Genomic DNA, 23,589 nt, shown 5'->3' on the forward strand with positions numbered 1-23,589 from the left:
GTATGTAAGAATGGACAAATAACAGTTGCTAGCAGTGAGTAGATATTGGAAGTTTAAAAATAGGAGTATGTTATTTGATTTATCAGATAGGCTATAATAACATATGAACATGACAATGCAAACACGACTCATGTATCTTAAAACATTCGATGTTTGTTTTTATTTCTGTGATACTTTTCATGCTAGCATTATAGCAATGTTGGGATTTCTATTTCATGGGTAAAGAACTGACACTAAAAATCACAACTGAGTTAAATTAAACTCTTTGTTCAAATGAGAAAAATTCAAGATGTGTGTGTATTTGTGATTTCAAATACTGATGTATTCCTAATGCCAAGACTATGAGCTGTCAACTAATGTAGAAAATGGATACTCTGTCAAATATAAGGAATACAATCTTTAAAACAGAACTAATTGTGTATTTTTCTCTCTTCCTTAGTAAGTACTGATGAAGAAATGCTTGATCATAATTTTGAATAACCTAAATAATACCACTCTGATGTCAAATTGTTATGAGAATTCTTTCTGCTTAATGGACAACTAATTTTTCTAATTACAAATTGTGCATGCATGGGTGCATGCATGTAACATTCTAAGAAATTAAATCATAATGAAAACTACATTAAAACATAAGCTGTACTATTTGATGTCCTACAATGACTTGGATGATATATATTTCACATTTGAAATGTCTGCAAAATTCTGTCTTAAGTTTAGGATTCAAAGAAACCCTTTAGAAGGAGAACAGGGAAACATCTTTTACAATTCTTGGAAGCAGAAGTTTAAATGCAATAAATAATTAGAATATTTTCTCTTTTAAAGGATGATGTTTGGTGTATAGTTATCTTTTTGTGGAAAATTCTTTAATGTATAATGAGCTAATTTTTCTCTTTGATGTTGTCCCTTTGATTGAACATGAAACTATAACTTTCTGTTCTTTGATTTTCAAGGAGGCTGGACATGGAGAGCAAGGAAAATTCTCCCAGCTCCATTTAACAGATCAGATACCAATGCCATTAAATATGGACTTGCCTCACTTTGCTTCCATATTCAAATGCCTCTATAGATCCTAAAGAATGTGATATTCTTTGTTAAATCTTTGAAACTTTTGTTGCCTTCTTCCCCACATGTGTTTCCACTTTCACATGTCTCTGTTTCCCATCTAGAAGATAATTGACTTACTGCTTCTGTTCATCTTGGAAAGAAACGTGATGTTTAAATCCATGTTCTTCTTAAAAAAATCTTTATATCAAATTCCTGGGGAAGTATAAGCATGATCAGTACATTTCCATCAACCCTACCACCCACACTAGGTCAAATAAATATTCAAATAATAAGTAAACTGTAAGATAGTCAATCAATTATTGCAGATATCTAACCTATCATTGGGCTTCCCTGGTAGCTCAGCTGGTAAAGAATTGGCCTGCAGTGCAAGAGACCCCCGTTCGATTCCTTGGCTGGGAGAGATCTCCTGGAGAAGGGATAGGCTACCCACTGCAGTGTTCTTGGGCTTCTCTTGTGGCATCTGCCTGTAGTGCAGGAGACTTGGGTTCGATCCCTGGGTTGGGAAGATCCCTGGAAGAGCGTATGGCAATGCTCTCCAGTATTCTTGCCTAGAGAATCCCCACGAACAGAGGAGACTGGCAGGCTACAGTCCACGGGGTTGCAAAGCATACAACATGACTGAGAAACTAAGCACTCAGCCCATCACTGGGCATTACCCTTTGAGAGATGTGTTGCAGGAGGCATCTGTCATGAAGAGAAGCAAAATGATCAGTCAGTGATACTTCAGCCTGGTTTCTTTATTGAGGTTATGTCCAGATTTATGGTGATACCGTTGATTATTTCATAGCAATTAGTGCTGACATCATCTCATAACCAGAGTATCGACATGATCTGTTGGCCAAGGCTGGTACCATACTTCTCATGGAAGAGGTTTCCTCAATAATTTGGAATGTCAATGCACTTGACTCTGTTCCCCCAACAATTTTCAATGTCCAATCTAATAGTATTTATTTATTTAAAAATGCAACATGACAGGTGAGAAATTTCTGTACTTTTTCTGTTCTTGTTATCCTTTTTATTTTCCATGTAGCAGTAGGCACAGTTTTTTATTCTTATCTCAGACAGGCAATGTACTGTAAATTAGAATCATTTCCAAAATGTTTCCAAGAAAGCCTACCTCATTACTTTGTTGCCATATTGCATATTGTTCCTGTAACGTTACTGTTTATTTTTGCAATGAATTGTTACCTTTTTTCCTTTAGCATAAAAAGAGTTTGACATTAATTAAAGTACATATTCAGGGATAAACAGTGGGATAAAAGTGACTACAGGGTAGTTCTATACATTTAGGCACAATGTGGAGTCTAAAACTCATAATAGTTCTTTGAACCAGACTTTTCAGTTTAGAAGGGATAGCTGAAGCATTTGCTTCGAGAGTATTCGATAATGTGGTTTATAAATAACAAAAAAAGTCACCAAACTCAAGTAGCATGAAAAGGAAATAAGATACTGGTGCTAATATCTCTCTGAAGTGTAAATGACAGATCCTAGAGTATATTTTTCACACCTGTATCTAACTATATTATGTTTTATAGTAAACAAATGGGTTGAAAATTTGAAAATTACCGAAAGAAAAATTTTATGTCATCATTCTGTTAAAAAAAAAAAAAAAATCTTTGCCTCCAGCAAGCCTTTCTGAAAACCTTTTAGCCAGCTGCTGCATTATTCTTCTATGATGAATATCCTCATCTATAGAGAATTTGTGTGAGCTTTCAACAGTAATCATGCCAATAACAATGAGATTTTTTTTTTCTCTGTTCCTGCAGCTGCACTAATGGAAAGATTGCCTCTAGCTGCCAGCTGTGTGATGGTTACTGTTACAATGGTGGCACGTGCCAGCTGGACCCAGAGACAAATGTACCTGTGTGTTTGTGAGTATTTTATAACGCTGTGGGCATTTTATGATATGACTTTAGATGTGCATGGAATCCCTGCTCTATTGTTCTCCATTCTTGGGGTAACATATTTTAAATGAATGTTTCATGGACATCTCTGATCAAGTATTATTCCTCATTGGTACTACATAACTTTCCCCTTCATTAATTTGCTATTGATTTCATAAGGAAGAGATCATTCACTCCTTAGCATCATACCTATTTCAAGGATTCAGAGATCTTTGAACTTGGAAATGCCTGTAAAAATACTTCTAATTTAATTGACCTTATTTAGATATGTGAAACCCAGACATAATCATATTTATAAATGCTTTGGTACTTAGGGCCACTCTTTTCCAAGTATGTAAGGTGTCTTTTCAAAAGTATAGTATTAGTTGATATTTGTGTCAGGTTTAGAGTGTTGTATTATTTAAACCTATTAACTCTTGTCTGTTTTGAAATACATTACATTCAATCTGGGTTTCTAAATCTTTGGAAGTATTATAGATTCTCTACTCCTGAGAAAATCTGGAACTTAATATTTTTTCTTTTCAAACCCTTGATTGTCCAGAGTGGAAAACTTAAAATAAGACTATTCAGCTTATGTGACTTCTATTTTGAATTTTATCACTGCTTAACCAGAAGGATGATGCCCACTTAGGATTCACATCTGCATTCTGTTCCTCTCATTGTCAGAGTAGACCGTGATGAGTGTGTATGAGAAAAAAGTGAGCATACCTAAGAAAAACTGTGTTAATATGTTACTATAAATATCTCTGTATGAAATGAATTTGAAATATATTTGGGAAAAAAAAGTCAGACACTTGATTTAGCTGTATTTTACTGAAATTCTGCAGATGCTCTGTGGGGTTTAAAAGTCAGCGCTGTGACCAGAAAGAGAACCCCTGTGATCACTACTGTCAGAATGAGGGGATTTGCACTTTAACTGCGTTTAATGAGCCGAGATGCAAGTAGGTTTAACCTTCCATTTACCGCTAAGCTTTGTGTGACATCATTTCAGGCTGCAGTCCGTTGGTTTAAATCATGAACATCCACATGCATTTCACAGTGTATACCTAATCTTGGGGTTCATCTGTGTCATACATACTTAACCTTTGCTTTGCTCATGGACACGTGTATGCACCACAGTCAGCTAGAGTGTCTAGAAAAATAATGGAGGGAATGAAAATACTTGTGGAACTGTATCATAAAGATGTATTTGCTAGAATAGTGGCTTTTAATTATACAAGGACAGAGCAGGTGTTTCTAGACTCTATTACTATACTAGATGCTATGTTTGGAAAAGTGGCTTTTATTTAGTAACTTTTTATTTCAAGTACTGATGACACACATTGTTTTGGTTCCCAAGATTTCAGTGTGAACTTGTCTTACTTTAATCAGTGAAACTTCTTTACAGAAGAAATGGGGATATGCTAAAGTACTGCAGAAACTTCATTTCTTAATAATTCACATCATTCTTTCCTGATTCAGTTTGTTTTTAACAAATACATTCATTTCCTCTGAGAAATTTCAGGGACCACATTTTGGGTGACTATGAACCTTCATAACAATGCAAGTTATTTTTACATCTTGCATTGAGCTTTAGAGATGAACCATATCTGACATCCTCCTTAATATCCCATGTAAACAGAAGTCTTGATTGGCAACCCCCAATAACAGCATATTGCAGTGTCTCAGAGTACTTGGTGGTTTTAAGGCACAATGATATTAAAATTCAGATGTTTCATTTTCAAAACTCTATAATTTTTTTCATAAACATCTATGTTCATTGAAGAGGTCCAGCACAAACACCTGATGCACATTTACATATCTTCATTTCTATCTGCCTTGGACTTAATTGAAATTTTGTCTCTGTTTTGATTTTATACACCTTAAAATTTATTTTGATGGTACAAGTAATGCTTACTGAATTCCTCAAAGTACTTAAGCCATTAAAAGAAGCATAAAAGAGATGATATTCTGTAATGCATTCATTAATCCATTCACCAAATATGTATTGATAACCTATGATGAGGGAGACCCTGTGTATAATTAGAAGTATTAATAAGAGCTAAAACTGGCTTAGTAAACACCTCATTGGTTCTAAAGTCCATGTCCTGGTTAAAACTCTTATTCTGTACTGCTTTCTTTGTGCTGACTAACTCCAATAAGGTTTTTATTTTTGAAGAACATGAAATTCATTTTGGGTAGATGAATGGATTTTCAAAAGTTAAAATACCATTTGACAATTGTTATAAAAGAAATATGGCTGAAGGTTTGTGGGAAAATAGCTGAACAGAGATCAGTTAATGATGACTAGAGGGAGAGAGAAAGGCTTAACAGATGAAGTAATATTTTAACAGTATTTTGAAAAAATGTTAGTAATTTTATGGGGAGCAAATGGCTGAAAACCTTTCTTGAAAGAGGAATACCACAGTCAAGAGAATAGGCCTGCAAATAAAAATGAAGGTTGTTGAGATTAGAACACAGGCTATATGGTATAATGGGGAGGGGAAGAATACTAATGAGATGTTTGTGGGCCAGATTGTGAGGCATATTTTGTGCATAAGAGTGGGTTTATAGAAAGAAGACTGGAGGATTAAGGATGGAATTCTAGGAGGCATCAGTGTTTGATACTGTATTATGCAAGAATCAACAAATGTAAATAAGAAATAGAATGTGGAGAGAGCTTGTCAAAGAGTAGGTACCTCCAAGTCAAAGGAATGGAGTGTGTCCAAGAATATCAACTCCAGACACTTCAAAGAGGATAAGAATTCTATGTGATTTATTGAATTTTGCAAGTAAATGGTCTTTATGAGAGATGTTTGCAAGTGCTATTTGGTTGAAAACAGACTGTAAATGGGAAAGTGAAAGGAAAGAGAGTAGAAAAAAAATGTAGGTTCCTTTCTGAATCCTTGACAGTGGATTAAATGAACGAAAAACATGGTAATTTCAAGGGGAAGTGGGATCTAGGGGAAAATATTTTTATGACAAGGAAAATGTAAATATCAAGAAGATCATTCTTTTACTATTTATTAAAGACTATTGTTAAGGAACTATGAAGGATAGATGATTCAGATTTTATACTCATTTTTCCTAGAGGTGAGATTTGTAGAATATGGAAAATTTCCTAGTTTCATTTAAGTATTTATAATTCATTTGGTACTAAAATGCAAATAAATAAAAATAAATTTAGTATAAAGTATCTGTGCTCATACAAAAATTCTCCATCTAAGACAATATTAAGCCCTCCAGACATCTTTCTAGTGGTTGAGTTTCCTCATAAGGGGAAATTTTTGGAAGCACAGATTTTAGCTTCAGATTTCAATTGGCAGTGGTCATATATCTTTCATGAAAAGCCACTATGTATTATTTCATTTAAAAGCCTTTACAGGAAACAGAAATTGCTTTAAGAGGTAAGATAGTAGTTTAATTGGTACTACATTATTATTTTTTTGTAGAAGGAAAGCTTTTAATTGTGCAGAAGTTATACTTTTCTGGAAAGTCTATAAAGCATTCAGATCTATGAGGTTGACAGTTTTTTATACATAGAAATTTTATTACCTTATCTTTTCAATTTAAGAAATAGATTTGTTCTTTGAAAGCCTTCGCTTTTGTCTCTTAATGGCTATTTTCACTTATTACTATATGTGAAGAAAAAGAAAACCCCAAAGAAAAGCCTAGAAAAAAAATGAAAATCAAATGCTTTTTTTAAGGTTTATTTGGAGAGACTTTTGACATTAATTAAAGTAGATGTATTGAACAATGTTAAAGCCAAATTTAAAAAAAAATGGATAGGTATTATTTTTAAAGCAATGCATTGTTAAACAATTTTTGCTGTGAGATACAGAAATTATTAATTTTGTGAACTCAATAGCACATTAACTATGTCTTCCTTCTTCTTAAATTTCTCCCTAGGATCAGACTTTTATTTATATTGATTTGAAGTTATTTTAAAAGCATAGACTAGCCTCCACAGGACTATCTCCCAGAAACATCCACAGCACATTTCACCCTCTAGTAGCTACCCTACTCTGGAGAAGGAAATGGCAACCCACTCCAGTATTCTTGCCTGAAAAACCCCATGGACGGAGAAGCCTGGTAGGCTACAGTACGTGGGGTCACAAAGAGTCGGACACAACTGAGCGACTTCACTTCGCTTCGCTTCACTTCAGCTACCCTACTTCTCCTATCACTGCAGACACAGGTGCATGTAACAACCTTGCCACATAGCCATGGGACCATTCCACACCTAAATTTCTTTGCTTACATAGCTCACACAAATGTTGCTCCTGCTTTTTTCCATTTCAATCTTCTCATCTCATTAATCTCAAGTCAAGATTACTCTTTGTATATAAATAGTAAATATTAGTTGACTAGACTTAACTGAAGCTTTTTTTTAAAGGAGAAAAATTAAATATTCAGCGTTCACCAGAAAAAAAAAAGTAATGGATATATATCATATATCACATATGTTATATATTGATGTATATGTATATTTGTATGGAGACAGAGACATTTATTATAGGAATTGACTAATCCAGTTATGGAGGCCAAGAATCCCAGGATCTACTTACTGTCTGTAAGCTGGAGAACAGGGAAATCTGGTGGTATAAATCAGTCCAAATCTGAAGGCCTAAGAACCTGGGAATTGATAGGATACATCCAGTCCAAGTCCAAAGACCCAAAAATCAGGAGCATGGATATGCAAGGGCAGGAGATGATGGATGTCCCAGATCAAACAGAGAAAGCAAATGTCCCCTTCCCCTGCCTTGTTGTTCTATTCAGACCCTCCAGCAGGGTCACGATTAAATACTTGTGTTTAGTTTTTCTCTGTGATTTTATAATCTATTTCCTGATACTGTAATGTACCAGAGTATATCAGGGTATATATGTAGCTTACTGGTGCCTAACTTTTCCGCCTATTTCTTAATATGAACACCTAGTTTAGGAGAGCCACAGTCTGTAAGTACTAGAGTCTCAAGTGTCCGTCCCTTGGTTTCTCCCCATCGTGCCTTTTTAGATAACAAAAATGCTGTCAATCTTTTTTTGCTACATTAAATTCATCAGGAAATTTCTATTAAACACTTACTATATCCCAGAAAACAACCTAGGCACCGAAGGTTGTATCAGTGAACAAAACAGACTGAAATATTTGACTAGTGAAGCTGAAAGATGAATGATTACTGTTATTGGTGGAACTTGGGAAATATTTACTTTCTAAAAATAAGTTTCTGTGTAATTCACAGTCTTTTTCAAAAGAAAAAGCCAAGCTTAAAATCATTTTTTGTCAGCCAAAAAGGGAGAAACAAAAAAGTCTAACTCTCATATTACACTGCTTTTGAAGTCATATCAATTCTGGCACACACTGTTTTGAAAATAATGGTATGGCAGAATTCCAAGACATTTCTCATAATATATGTTATTGCTTCTTGCACGTAGGAGGACCAATTCTCCATGTGGTCAAAAGCAATTTAGCACTGTTAGTTTTTATGTTTTACTTCTTCATTTCAAGCAGAAGCTAAAAATAACCTGTTATGAGCATGAGGATTTTCCCCAAAATATTCCTGTTTCCCTTTGTTTCTGGGTTTGTTGTTTGTTTGTCTTGGTTTGGTTAGATTTATTTGGGCATCGTTTTTCTCTCTTTTTCTTGAGAAACATGGTTTTCCATGCAATTATCTCCTTTCTCTGATCATCTGCATGTGTGTAGTCACATATTTCGTATTGTGATAGTCCATATTTTGTAGTTAGAATTGAGTTGACTTCTCATCTCTCTTTGGCCTTTGGACATGGAGCATATTTCTTTGAAACTGACTTGGGAATGCTGCCAGTTCTACTCCCTGCCCCTCTAAATGTATATGTTTCTCTCTGGCAGATTGTAAATTTCTTAAAGTAACAACTTGTATTTGAAGTATCTATTTGCTACAGCAGCTAGCATGCATTCTGCGTGTAATATGTGTTAACTAATGTTGCTGAAATATACTGTCCTAGTACCTGTATTGTATTATGAGATCTGACAGCATATCACATGAGCATCTTCCTGTCATCATTGTAATACCACATCTTACTTCCTTGATACATTTTCAAAAACTACAAGAGTCAGAAAAAAAGAATGATTCATTTCATCATGGTTTTTGGTTCTCCTTCTCATCTTTATGATTTTTCTAAAACTATTATACCACTGTTTATTATAACACTGTTTCCTGAGTGTTCTGGAACTGAGGTTAAATCTCTCTCTACAAAAGAAACCAAATAGGCTTAATTTACTTAGTAAGTAAAGTATCTTAACTTATTAGAACTTAATTGTACTCAGTTTTGTTTGATCTTCTCCCATCTTTTTGTTTGTTGCTTTTACTCTGCTGTTTTTCTCTCTGATGAAGAAAGAAAGAAAAGAATGAAAGAGATGAGAGTTAGGTATAGCCCCTACCACTCAAGGACTCTAGTCTATTTGAGCAAAGAGATGAGGCAGGAAAGAGTATGGCAGGGACTCTGGGGATGTGAGTGGTGCTCCTGGAAGAGTGTTGGACAATAATGTTATACACTGAGATAGTTCTGAGGCACATAGGCTGTCTAGCTAAAATTTGAAATGTATTCATAAGCAGCAGGGGAACACTAATAACATTTGACATACAAATTTTCTCAATCATGTGAGTGTTTTCAAACGATTTTGATGACACAGTTGTTGTTCAGTTGCTCAGTTGTATGGGACTCTTTGTGACCCCATGGACTGCAGCAGGCCAGGCCTCCCTGTCCTTCATTATCTCCTGGAGTTTGCTCAGACTCATGTCCATTGAGATGATGATGCCATCCAACCATTTCATTTTCTGTCGGCTTCTTCTCCTCCTGATGTCACGTGATGACATGGTACTCTGCTAGAATAAGAAACAATGCATTTGAAAAATAGATATTTAAATGAATCCCAATTTGCAAAAGATAGGAAGACAATTATTTAATTAAAAACATGACATTTTAGAAGTGATTTGTTGGTAAACAGGGCACAAAAAAGAACCAAGAAATAGAATACCTTGTATCTCAAGATTGCAGTTTGTTTTGCTGGTTTCACTTCTTTCTCTTTGACTCATTTGTCATCTTAATATGGAAATGCTGATCCTATACTTACTACAGTTATTTTAAGGATTAGAAATGTAATACAATTAAAAAAACAGAATATTGTTTTCAACACAGTAAACACTTTAAAAAAAAACAGAATTGTAAAACTGCTGAAGCAGATCATATAATATGATCAGAACTTGGCATCATTTGGACTCTTAGGAGTTTGGAGGCAAAAAGTAGTGTGAGGCTCTTAAAAAGTGCTGATTAGTAAAAATAAGGAAAACCTGGCATAAATAAATAATTAGAAGTGCTTTGATAGTAATAGCAATAGTGACTAAAAAGGGAACTACGTAAATAAAGTCCAGCTCAAGTCCCATGAGGGACAAGAGAGAAGGATAGGGCAGCAGGTCCACCTATGAACACCTCAGAAAATACACAGGAACTAGCTTTCAAATGCAGAAGGATGCAAAATGAATATACAAGTACCAAAGGAACGTTCATTAAGAGAATGATCTGAAAATTAGGCACTTTGTCATTTTTTGGGGGGTCGTGATTGTTCCATCTCATTTTCTAAAAAGTTTCACATTGTTTTCTAGGTCCTTTGGGTGAAAAACACATAAGGAAATTACAGGTCCTAGAGAAACCTCTGTTAGAGTTTAGGGGAAGGAGATAATGGTTTCTGTTTCTGTCACATGTTTTTAAAAGATAGGAATTCTTCTACATTACAGCAACTAAATAAGGCCCTGGTTTCTCAAACTGCTGGTTTTGCTGAAAGGAGACGGCAGGGTTTAGTCTTCTCTAGCTCCGCTGTCAGACTGGGCAACACCTCTCCATGTGGACCAGTGACCCAGTGGCCCTATAGAGAATATTTGAGATGAGCCCAAGGAAGTTGTCAGAAGTGATTTCAAACAGATCACAACTTTTCAGCAGGGCTTTTGAGCAATTCAGCCTGTGTTGTCTATATTTCAAGAGTCAGGTCACCACCGCACGTCCCTTATTTGTTTTCTGCCCCTTGGCATATTGTCAAAGCTCAAAATGTGAAATGTGCATGTCTTTTGGAAGAGTAAAGGCCAAGAAAATCTGTCACATCAATATCTATCCTTTATTATTCCAGGTAACAAGTTGTAGTTTGTTCTAGTTTTCGCCATGCTAGTCATTTCATGGGGGGAAATAAAAAAAATACAGATACCACATTTTTCTATAAAAGTTCGAAGTCCAGTTTGTGCTTTGAGAGTACAGGGGGCACTGCCTAACAGAAACAATCATTACATAGTTATATATTGGACAAATATTGTTAGGAAGCCTTGATGTAGTCACGTTATTTTCCCTTGACTCTGGAACATATTCTTGGCCTTTAATATAATCAGTACATCAGATTAACCAAAGAAGCCAAATGCAGTATAACTACATAGTACTTTAATTGGTGTATTTGTTACCTCTTTAACAATCTAAATTGTTTTTCTCTCTCTTATTAGACTGCATTCCCCAGATTTTATTGCTATGAAAAAGCACAAATTTCAGATGCTTTTAACAGTGAAAGCATATTTCCTGCTCAAGTTGCATCCTGCATGCGTGCATGTTGTTGCTTCAGTCATGTCCGACTCTTTGTGATCCTATGAAACTGTAGCCCACCAGGCTCCATGGGATTCTCCAGGCAAGAATACTGGAGTGGGTTGCCATGCCCTTCTCCAGGGATTAAACCCACATCTCTTATATCTGCCTGCATTGGCAGGCTGGTTCTTTACCACTAGCTCCACTTGGGAAGCCCTGGAACAAGTTAAAAAAATAAAAAATCAATAAAAATCCCCCAACCTAGTACTTAATAATTCTGAACTAACCCTATACAATTTCAAGAAAAGGATTAGATGAATATAGATTAACCAGCAATGCTGATTAAGGAGTAAAAAAAAAAGAAAAATTTGTTATATTATCATCAGTTAAGAAAATATTTTCTTCTTTTTCACACTGGAAGATTAGCAGAAGAAAACCATTTTGTTAAAAGTACATAGAAATTTTAGCCTAACACATTTTCCTTTGGGCAGAAAAACAAAAATTATACTTATATTTATACTGATGTGTCATATACAATCTTTAAATTTAGTAGTCATAATATTATTTATCATTTGAATTAAATTATCTTAGGTGATATATAAATTTTATCTACATTGTATCATTTAATTTTTCAGGAAACCAGATTTTTTTTTACTTTTATGATATTCAAATTGCCTTGCAAAAAGAAAAACTAAAAGAATAAGAAAGAGAGAAAAAAAATGGAACAAAGGAAAGAAGGAAGAAGAAAAAATTTTGAGGTAGTAAAAGGAACACATACAATAGAAAAATAAAATATAAAATAGGAAATGAAGTGTATTTAAAGGGAAAACAAAGTTGAAGCATTAGAGGCTAGATGTGTGGGAAATGTGCAACAAAAGTGGGGGTATTACTCTCCTCTTTTTTATAAACTAACAAACTGAAGTGGGTGAATTACTAGAAGATATATCCTTTGTGAGGAGGGTAGATTAGATTACAACACAGTTCTGTCTAATTCCAAAACTCACACATGTCATTTGTGTACACCATGGCAGCATTTTTAGACAATTAATTAAATGAATCAATTAAATTAAATTACATTTAATTACATATTTGTTCAATTTTTATTAAGGTTTCAATGTCAATTTGCCCATTTAGAATTTTTGTCATGGGGAGCAAATGAACATTTCTTAGTTGGCTGCATCTTGGGACAAGAATAGAAGTGTCACACAATTTACAAGATTGAATAAGTAAAAATTTTACATGCCCAAGCTGCAAAAATGTGATAATCTCATTTTATAAAAGGAAAAATTAATGAATAGCTGAAGGAAGGGAGGAAAGAAAGAAGGGAAGGAGAGAGGAAAGGAGAAAGGAATAGAATATTTACCTATTACTGTGATTCTTAAATGTTAAGTGTTTCTCATAGTGGAATAATATCCCTTTCAGTGAGAAATGACTGGTAACTAGCTACAAGCACGTTCTTATGAATGGAGTTATATAGTCTTCATAGAATGGGATGTGGCACATGTATATGTATTAATATGAGTTCAGCCATGCATCCTCCATGCCTTCATACATCTGTTCTTTCATTTTGTCAAACACAAACATATTGATTGACTAGCCATACATACTGATGATGTGCTAGACACTGCTAAAGAAACGAAGAAATATAAAAATGAATACTAGATGATCCCTACTTTTAAGTAATCACAGTCTAGCGTAGTCACAATCTAGCGTAGTCACAGACAAATGCATAGTTAGATGTTTATGAATGCATGTATAATAGAGAAACACAAAAATAGAATGTACTATATTTATGATTGTATGCTGATCAAATATATAAAGATATTTATAACTTTCACCAAATGACAATTCTTCATAATGAATGATACTGCTGTAATATACTATAGCATTTTAGATTTATTGAAGATATATATCTAAACTTGAATCAATTTTTAGACTACTGCCTGTATAAACTTGCTCACTTTAGTCAGGAAAGTCATATAACACTTGAATTAGAAAGAAACGTGTGTGAATGTTCATCTTTTGTAATCAGGCTTCAGATGTTTCTGTTTGCAACATGTTCCTACAAATAATAAAAATATCTGATGAGCATTTCACAACTAATTAGCATTTATGAAGCATAGACAAATTTGCTAATTCATACTGGCACTTGATTTCAGCAAGTCATTCTCAATATTTTTCATTGTCTCTTTTTGATTGCTTGTTTTATCTTAAAAACAATTTCTTAAATTAAGAAATGGACTGATAGATAGTAATTGGGAAGTTGATATCAATACTAATACTAATACCATACAATGTACCTTTATCAATTAAAAATGTTTGGCTCTAGAAAAATTTAGTAACTATAATAAAGGCTATACTTAAGTAACAGAGAGGAGGTGAGTATTTGTATATTAAAATTCTATTCCAACAATTTAGACTATAAAGTGACTAACATCAATAGCTCAGCATATGTGCGCTTGTGTTGCTATTGTTGTTCAAAACTAAGATATGTCTAACTCTTTGCAACCCCATGGACTGCAACACATAAGGCTATCCTGTCCTTCACTATTTCCCAAGGTTTCCTCAAATTCATGTCCATTGAGCGATAATGCTGTCTATCTCATCCTCTGCCACCGTCTCTTTCTTTTGCCTTCAATCTTTCCCAGCATCAGGGTCTTTTCCCATGAGTTGGTTCTTCACTTCAGGTGGCCAAAATATTGGAGATTCAGTTTCACCATTTTGCCTTCAAAGAATATTCAGGTTGATTTCCTTCAGAATTGACTAGTTTCATCCAAAGGACACTCAAGAGTCTTCTCTAGCAACACAATTCAAAAGCATCTATTCTATGGTGCTCAGCCTTCTTTTTGGTCCAGCTCTCATATACATACATCAGTTTGGTTCAATTGCTCAATCATGTCCAAATCTTTGTGATCCCATGGACTGCAGTATGCCAGGCCTCCCTGTCCAGCAACAACGCCTGGAGCCTACTCAAACTCATGTCCATAGAGTCAGTGATGCCATCCAACAATCTCATCCTCTGTCATCCCCTTCTCCTCCTGCCTTCAATCTCTGCCAGGCACCAGGGTCTTTTCCAATTAGTCGGTTCTTCCCACCAGGTGGCCAAAGTATTGGAGTTTCAGCTTCAAAATCAGTCCTTCCAATGAATGTTCAAGACTATTTTCCTTTAGGATTGACTGGTTGGATCTCCTTGCAGTCCAAGGGTCTCTCAAGAGTCTTCTCCCACACCACAGATCAAAAACATCAATTCTTTGGTACTCAGCTTTCTTTATAGTCCAACTCTCACATCCATACATGACTACTGGAAAAAACCTAGCTTTGACTAGATGGACCTTTGTGGGAAAGTAATGTCTCTGCTTTTTAATATGCTGTCTAGGTTGGTCATAACTTTTCCTCCAAGGAGCAAGCGTCTTTTAATTTCATGGCTGCAGTCCCCATCTGCAGTGATTTTGGAGCCCAAAAAATAAAGTCTCTGTCTGTTTCCATTGTTTCCCCAACTATTTGCCATGAAGTGATGAGTATGGATATAATGATCTTAGTTTTCTGAACGCTGAGTTTTAAGCCAACTTTTTCACTCTCCTCTTTCACTTTCATCAAAAGACTCTTTAGTTCTTCACTTTCTGCCATAAGGGTGGTGTCATCTGCATATCTGAGGTTATTGATATTTCTCCCAGCAATCTCAATTCCAGCTTGTGCTTCATCCAGGGTAGCATTCCCCATGATGTACTCTGCATATAAGTTAAATAAGCAGGGTGACAACATGCAGTCTTGACATACTCCTTTCCCAATTTGGAACCAATCTGTTGTTCCATGTCCAGTTCTAACTGTTGCTTCTTAAGCTGCATACAGATTTCTCAGGAGGCAGGTCAGGGGGTCTGCTATTCCCATCTCTTTAAGAATTTTCCAAAGTTTGTTGTGATCCATACAGTCAAAAGTCTGGCATAGTCAGTAAAGCAAAAGTAGATATTTTTCTGGAAATCTCTTGCTTTTTCAGTGAATCAGCAGATGTTGGCAATTTGATCTTTCATTTAGTTCCTCTGCCTTTTCTAAATCCAGCTTGAACATCTGGAAGTTCACGATTCATGTACTGTTGAAGCCTGGCTGGGAGAATTTTGAGCATTCCTTTGCTAGCATGTGAGATGAGTGCAATTGTGCGGTCATTTGAGCATTCTTTGGGATTGCCTTTCTTATGGATTGGAATGAAAACTGACCTTTTCAAGGCCTGTGACCACTGCTGAGTTTTCCAAATTTGCTGGCATATTGAGTGCAGCACTTTCACAGCATCAGCTTTTAGGATTTGAAATAGCTCAACTGGAATTCCATCACTTCCACTAGCTTTGTTCACATTGATGCTTCCTAAGGCCCACTTGACTTTGCACTCCAGGATGTCTAGCTCTAGGTTAGTGATCACACCATCCTGGTTATCTGGGCCATTAAGATCTTTTTTGCATATTTCTTCTGTGTATTCTTGCCATCTCTTCTCAATATCTTCTGCTTCTGTTAGGTGCAAATATTTCTGTCCTTTATTGTGCTCACCTTTGCATGAAATGTTCCCTTGACATCTTTAATTTTCTTGAAGAGATATCTAGTCTTTCCCATTCTATTGTTTTCCTTTCTTTCTTTGCATTGGTCACTGAGGAAGGCTTTCTTATCTCTCCTTGCTATTCTTTGGAACTCTGCATTCAAATGGGTATATCTATCTTTTTTCTCCTTTGCCTTTCACTCCTCTTCTTTTCTCAGCTATTTGTAAGGCCTCTTCAGAAAACCATTTTGCTTTTTTGCATTTCTTTTTCCTGGGGATGGTCTTGATCACTTTTTCCTGTACAATGTCACAAATGTCCTTCCATAGTTCTTTAGGCACTCTATCAGATCTAATCCCTTGAATCTCTTTGTTACTTGCACTGTATAATCATAAAGAATTTGACTTAGGTCATACCTGAATGGTCTGGTGGTTTTCCCTACTTCCTTCAATTTAAGTCTGAATTTGGCAATAAGGAGTTCTTGATTAGAGCCACAGTCAGCTCCCAGTCTTGTTTTTGCCACCTGTATAGACCTTCTCCATCTTTGGCTGCAAAGTATATGATCAATCTGATTTCAGTATTGACCATCTGGTGATGTTAATGTGTAGAGTCTTCCCTTGTGTTGTTGGAAGAGGATGTTTGCTATGAGCAGTGCGTTCTCTTGGCAAAACTCTGTTAGCCTTTGACCTGCTTTGTTTTGTACTCCATGGCCAAATTTGCCTATTACTCCAGGTAGCTCTTGACTTCCTACATTTGCATTCCAGTCCACTAAAATGAAATGGACATCTTTTGGGGGTGTTAGTTCTAGAAAGTCTGATTGGTCTTCACAGAGCTGTTCAACCTCAGCTTCTTCAGCATTAATGTTGGGGGCATAGCCTTGGATAACTATGATATTGAATGGTTTGCCTTGGAAATGAACAGAGATCATTCTGTTGTTTTTGAGATTGTATCCAAGTATATGGCATTTCGGACTCTGTTGTTGACTATGATGGTTACTCCATTTCTTCCAAGGGATTCTTGCCCACAGCAGTAGACAGAATGGTCATCTGAGTTAAATTCACACATTCCACTCCATTTAAGTTCACTGATTCCTAAAATGATGTTGATGTTCACTCTTGCCATCTCCTGTTTGATTACTTCCAATTTGCCTTGATTCATGGACCTAACATTCCAGGTTCCTATGCAATATTGCTCTTTACAGCATCGGACTTTACTTCCATCACCAGTCACATCCACAACTGGGTGTTGTTTTTGCTTTGGCTCTGTCTCTTCATTCTTTCTGGAGCTATTTCTCCACTTTTCTCCAGTAACATATTGGGCACCTACTGACCTGTGGAGTTCATCTATCAGTGTCATTGCTTTTTTGTATTTTCATACCGTTCATGTGGTTTTCAAGGCAAGAATACTGAAATGGTTTGCCATTCCCTTCTCCAGTGAACCATGTTTTTTTTCAGAACTGTCCACCATGACCCATCCATCTTGGGTGGCCCTATATGGCATAGGTCATAGTTTCATTGAGTTAGATAAGGCTGTGGTCCATGTGATAAGTTTGGTTAGTTTTCTGTGATTGTGGTTTTCATTCTGTCTGCCCTCTGATGGATAAGGATAAGAGGCTTATCCTTAACTGACTGAGGGGGAAACTGGGTCTTGTTCTGATGGGTGGGGCAGTGCTCAGTAAATCTTTAATCCAATATTCTCTTGGGGGGGCTGTGTTCCATCCCTGTTGTTTGACCTGAGGCCAAACCATGGTGGAAGCAATGAAGACAATGGTGACCTCCTTCAAAAGGCCCCATGCATGCAGTACTGCACTCAGTGCCCCTGACTCTGCAGCAGGCCACCTCCAACCCAGGCCTCCGCCAGAGACTCCTGGACACTCATGGGCATGTCTGGGTCAGTTTCTTATGGGCTCACTGCTCCTTTCTCCTGGGTCCTGGTGTGCACAAGGTTTTGTTTGTACCCCCCAAGAGTCTGTTTTCCCAGTCCCGTGTAAGTTTTGGTGGTTCTATGGTGGGGTTAATGGTGACCTATGCCATACTCAGGTCTGCTGCACCCAGAGCCCCTCAGCAGGCCACTGATGACCTGTACCTTCACAAGAGACACTCAGACACTGTTCTGGCTCAGTCTCCGTGGGTTAAGCATGCATTTTGTGCCTTTCCCAGGTCTGAGCAGCTCAGGTGACCAGGTGTTTGGCGAGTGTACTGTCCTGGGTCCTGGCCTTTTGACTTCCTGGTTATGCCTCAAAAGCACCAACTTATGTGTGTTGTATGTCTCTTCTGGAGAGCTGATCCCATACTGTGACCCTCCTGGCAAATGTCAACCATCCAGGATCTCAGGAAAACATACATAACTACTGGAAAAACCATAGTTTTGACTGTATGGATCTTTGTCAACCAAGTGATGTCTCCGCTTTTTAATATGCTGTCTAGATCTGTCATAACTTTCCTTCAAGGAGCAAGCATCTTTTAATTTCATGGCTGCAGTCACTGTCTGCAGTCACTGTCTGCAGTAATTTTGAAGCCCAAGAAAATAAAATCTGCCACTGCTTCAACTTTTCCCTTTCTATTTCCATGAGGTCATAGGACCAGGACTGGATGCCATTATCTTGTTTTTTTAATGTTGAATTTCAAGCCAACTTTTTCACTGTCCTCTTTCACCCTCATCCAGAGACTCTTAGTTCCTCCTCATTTTCTCCCATTAGAGTGCTATTATCAGCATATCTGAGGTTGTTTGGTATTTCTCCCAGCAATCTTTATTCTTGCTTGTGATTCAACTCGTCCAGTGTTTCACATGATGTTTTCTGCCTGTAAGTTAAATAATCAGGGGGACAATATACAGCCTTGTCATACCCCTTTCCTAATTTTGAGCCAGTTACTTGTTCCATGTCCAGTTCTAACTGGTGTTTCTTGACCCACATACAGCTTTCTCAGGAGACAGGTAAGGTGGTTGGGTGCTCCCATCTCTAAAAATTTTTCACTGTTTGTTGTGATCCATGGAGTCAAAGGCTGTAGCATTGTATATGAAGCAGAAGTAGATTATTTTTTTGGAATTCCCTTGCTTTCTCTATGATCCAGCAAATGCTGGCAATTTGATCTATGGTTTTTCTGTCTCTTCAAAGCCCATCTTGTACATCTGGAGGTTTACATATTGTTGAAGCTTTGCTGGAAGGATTTTGAGTATAACCTTGCTAGCATGTGAAATGAGCACAATTATCCAGTAGTGTGAACATTCTTTGGTACTGTCCTTCTTTAAGATTGGAATAAAAACCGATCTTTTCCAGTCCTGTGGCCACTGATGAGTTTTCCAAATTTGTTGATATATCAAGTGCAGCACCTTTTAAGATCTTAAATAGCTCAGCTGGAATTTCATCATCTCTACTAGCTTTCTTCATAGTATGCTTTCTAAGGCCATTTGACTTCACACTCCAAGATGTTCAACTCTATGTGGGTGACCACACCATCGTAGTTATCCAGGTCATTAAGACCTTTTTTGTAGTTATTCTGTGTGTTCTTGTCACTTTTTCTTAATTTATTCTGCTTCTAATAGGTCCTCTGGAGAAGGAAATGGCAACTCACTCTAGTATTCTTGCCTGGAAAATCCCATGGATGGAAGAATCTGGTAGGCTACAGTCCATGGGGTCACAAAGAATTGGACACAACTAAGTGACTTCACTTTCTTTCTTTCTTTATTAGGTCCTCACAGTTTCTGTCTTTTATCATGCCCATCCTTGCATGAAATGCTTCCTTGATATTTCCAGTTCTCTTAAAGGGAACTCTAGTCTTTCCCATTATATTGTTTTCCTCTATTTCTTCGCTTTTTTCATTTAAGAAGGGCTCCTAATCTCTCCTTGCTATTCTCTGGAACTCTGCATTCAGTTGGCTATATCGTTCTCATTCTCTCTTGCTTTTTTCTTTTCTTCTTTACTCAGCTATTTGTAAAGCATCCTCAGACAACCACTTTGCCTTCTTGCATTTTTTTTTTCCTTTGGGATGGTTTTAGTCACTGCCTCTTGTACAATGTCATGAACCTCAGTTCATAGTTCCTTAGGCACTCTGTCTATCAGATCTAATCCCTTGAATCTATTTGTCACCTCCACTGTGTAATCATAAGGGATTTGATTTAGGTCTTATCTGAATAGCCTAATAGTTTTCCCTAGTTTCTTCCATTTAAGCCTGAATTTTGCAATAAGGAGTTCATGATCTGAGCCAAAGTCAGCTCCAGGTTTTGTTTTTTCTGATTGTATAGAGCTTCTCCATCTTCAGCTGCAAAGAACAGTAACAATCTGATATCGGTGTTAACCATCTGGTGATGTCCATGTGTCCATAACCATCTGGTGATGTCTCTTAGGTTATTGGAAAAGGGTGTTTGCTAAGACCAGTGTGTTCTCTGGACAAAACTCTGTTAGGCTTTTCCATGGTTTATTTTGTATTCCAAGGCCAAACATGCCTATTATTCTGGGTAACTTTTGATTTCATACTTTTGCATTCAACTCCCCGATTATGAAAAAGCCATCTTTTTTTTGGTGTTAGTTTTAGAAGGTCTTGTAGTCTTCAAATAACCAGTCAACTTTAGCTTCTTCAGCATCAGTGGTTGGGGCATAGACTTGGATTGTTGTAATGTTGAATGGCTTGCCTTGGAAACGAACAGTGATCATTCATTTTGGAGATTGCACCCAAGTTCTCCATTTTGGATTATTTTGTTGACTATGAGGCTACTCCATTTCTTCCAAGGGATTCTTGCCCACAGTGGTAGATATAATAGTCATCTGAATTAAATTTGCCCATTCCCATCTATTTAAATTCACTGGATGCTAAGATGTCGATGTTATACTCTTGCCATCTCCTGTTTGATCATATCCAATTTACTTTCATTCATGAAATTTCAAACAACGATGCTGGAAAAAACTCTTGAGAGTCCCTTGGACTGCAAGATCAAATCAGTCAATCCTAAAGGAAATAAACCCTAAATATTCATTGAAAGGACTGATGCTAAAGCTGAAACTCCAATACCTTGGCCACCTGATGCAAAGAGCTGACTCATTGGAAAAGACCCTGATGCTGGGAAAGATTGAGGGCAGGAGAAGGGGGATGACAGAGAATGAGACAGTTGGATGGCATCATCAAATGGACCTCAAATGGACTTCACTTGTGTGAAGTCCAGAACATAGTGAAGGACACAGAAGCCTGGCATGTCACACACCATGGATCTCAAACAGCAACAACAACATGGACCTAACATTCCAGATTCCTATGCGATACTGTTCTTCACAACATCAGGCTTTACTTTCACCACCAGACACATCCACGACTGAGTGTCCTTTCCACTTTGGCCCAGCACCTCATTATTTTTGGAACTGTTAGTAATTTCCCTTTGCTCTTCCCCAATATTATATTAGACACCTTCTGACTTGGGGAGACTCATCTTTCAGTGTCTTATCTTTTTGCATTTTCATTCTGGTCATGGATTCTCCTGACAAGCATACTGGGGTGATTTGCCGTTTCCTCCTCCAGTAGACCATGTTTTGCCAGAACTCTTCACTATGACCATCCATCTTGTGTAGCCCTGCATGATAAGGTTCATATCTTCATTGAGTTACCAAAATCTCATTCACCATGACAAGGCTGTGATCCATGAAGGGGATATGTGCTCTCCAACTGAAAATAAATATTTTCTAGAGAATCCGAACTATCTATTTCACTTATCAACACATTCACACTCTCAAAACTTTGTATTAACTCTTTCTGGTACCCTTATCATTGCCCCAAATTTGTGTGGGGTAAATATGCCTTGAACAATACTTAATGACTATAGTTGAATATGTCAGATATCCCCACCATAATTTGTTTTCGATTTTGCCATGTTGCAGCACAGAAACCCTAAGAACTACGAAGGGTATTCATTAAGTTTTTGCACAAAAGAAATTTACTGTTTACTCTTATTTGGTACTAAAACATAAAATATTCAAGTAGCAAACTACTTTATGTCCACTAAGAATAGAGATTTTCATCCTCATCCCCTTACCCCCCCCCCCCCATCCCGCCCTTCCTCCAGCCGTGACTTGGAATATTTTTAATCCAGTTTTGGGGTTGGTTATTCATCTTGGCTGGAGAAGGCAAGGGCAACCCACTCCAGTACTCTTGCCTAGAAAATCCCATGGACGGAGGTGCCTGGTAGGCTTCAGTCCATGGGGTCGCTAGGAGTCAGACACGACCTGGGCGACTTCACTTTCCCTTTTCACTTTCATGCATTGGAGAAGGAAATGGCAACCCACTCCAGTGTTCTTGCCTGGAGAATCCCAGGGACGGCAGAGCCTGGTGGGCTGCCGTCTATCGGGTCGCGCAGAGTCGGAAACGACTGAAGCGATTTGGCAGCAGCATTCATCTTGACATCATATAGATAGAACTCTCCACCTGTATTACAGGATACATTGTTTTTCTTCCCACCTTTAGCTACGGGGTTATAACCACTGTTTCCAATATAATATCCTATATGTATGTCTTCATTTATATCTGCCCTCGGGTTAGCCAGAGGCCAGAGGCGGCACCGCCGGTGGGGTCAATCAGACGCGCAGGCAAGATCCAGCACACAAGCCCCAAGTGGGTGGCTCCGCGGCAAGGGCCGAATCGGTCGCTAGGTGGCAGTCCAAAGGCCCAGAGCCCTGCGCTCATCCAGAGGTTAAGTCCTCAGCGACTGAGACGAAGGAGACCCTGTTAGCATACACCCTACTACCAACACTAAACTTCTGTCTGGTCCTTTCCTTTTTATTTGATGCAAGTAGAAATCATCTATTCACTCTATAAAAATCACACATTATGCCTTTCAGATCTGCTTTTAATAAATTTTCATGTAGAATATCTAGATGGTAAAAGTTTTCCATTACTAGAGATTTTGTTCTTTCTTTAATACTTATTGAATCATAATTTTACACTTCAGTGGCCATTTCTGCTCAAGTGGCATGCACAGAATTTTATGTTCAAACATTTCTAACTTAAGACTAGCCAGTCTTGACAAACTTCCTTTTATGGATAATTTCTTGGCAAACTAGATTTTATCTTTTCTTTTATATTTCTCCTTATTTCTTCAAATAAATCACTTTAAATAATCCACTTTGTTAATTTTTATTCCGTTCATGGCCACTTCTTCAATTGAAATTCCTCATTAACTTTTACTTTTCCTAAAATAATTGTTGGTCAGAGTTTATTGAATATCTCATTACTATTTTACTTCATAACATTAACCCTTCTCAGAAATCAAGAATTCTTTCTGACCAAGTGTCCTTAAGATTAAAGTAAGATTCGCTTTGTTTTACTAATTGTATCCATACCAGGTTACACAATGATTTAATATCATATTTTAAAACTAGGCATTATAATGTATAATTATGGGGTTGAATCAAGTATAGTTATTAGAGCAAACATAAATTTACGATACTACCTTAAGCTTTTTGAAGAATGCAAAGCAGGGTAATACATAGCTATTTTTGTGTAAAAAAGGACAGTCAAATTCTGATAGAGAATGATACTGAATAA

The 23,589-nt window shown here is 37.0% G+C and overlaps 1 protein-coding gene across 1 annotated transcript in view; it reads left to right on the top strand.

Moving 5' to 3' along the window:
• LRP1B (LDL receptor related protein 1B) overlaps positions 1-23,589 on the top strand; it is a 2,064,747-nt gene that overhangs the window by 2,012,930 nt on the left and 28,228 nt on the right. Inside the window, 1 exon segment of the mRNA XM_070476260.1 lies at positions 2,832-2,936. Within this exon segment, the coding sequence (XP_070332361.1) occupies positions 2,832-2,936 (105 nt within the window).

This window comes from Odocoileus virginianus, chromosome 13, assembly GCF_023699985.2.
Source record: "Odocoileus virginianus isolate 20LAN1187 ecotype Illinois chromosome 13, Ovbor_1.2, whole genome shotgun sequence".
Classification (NCBI taxonomy): Eukaryota; Metazoa; Chordata; class Mammalia; order Artiodactyla; family Cervidae; genus Odocoileus; species Odocoileus virginianus.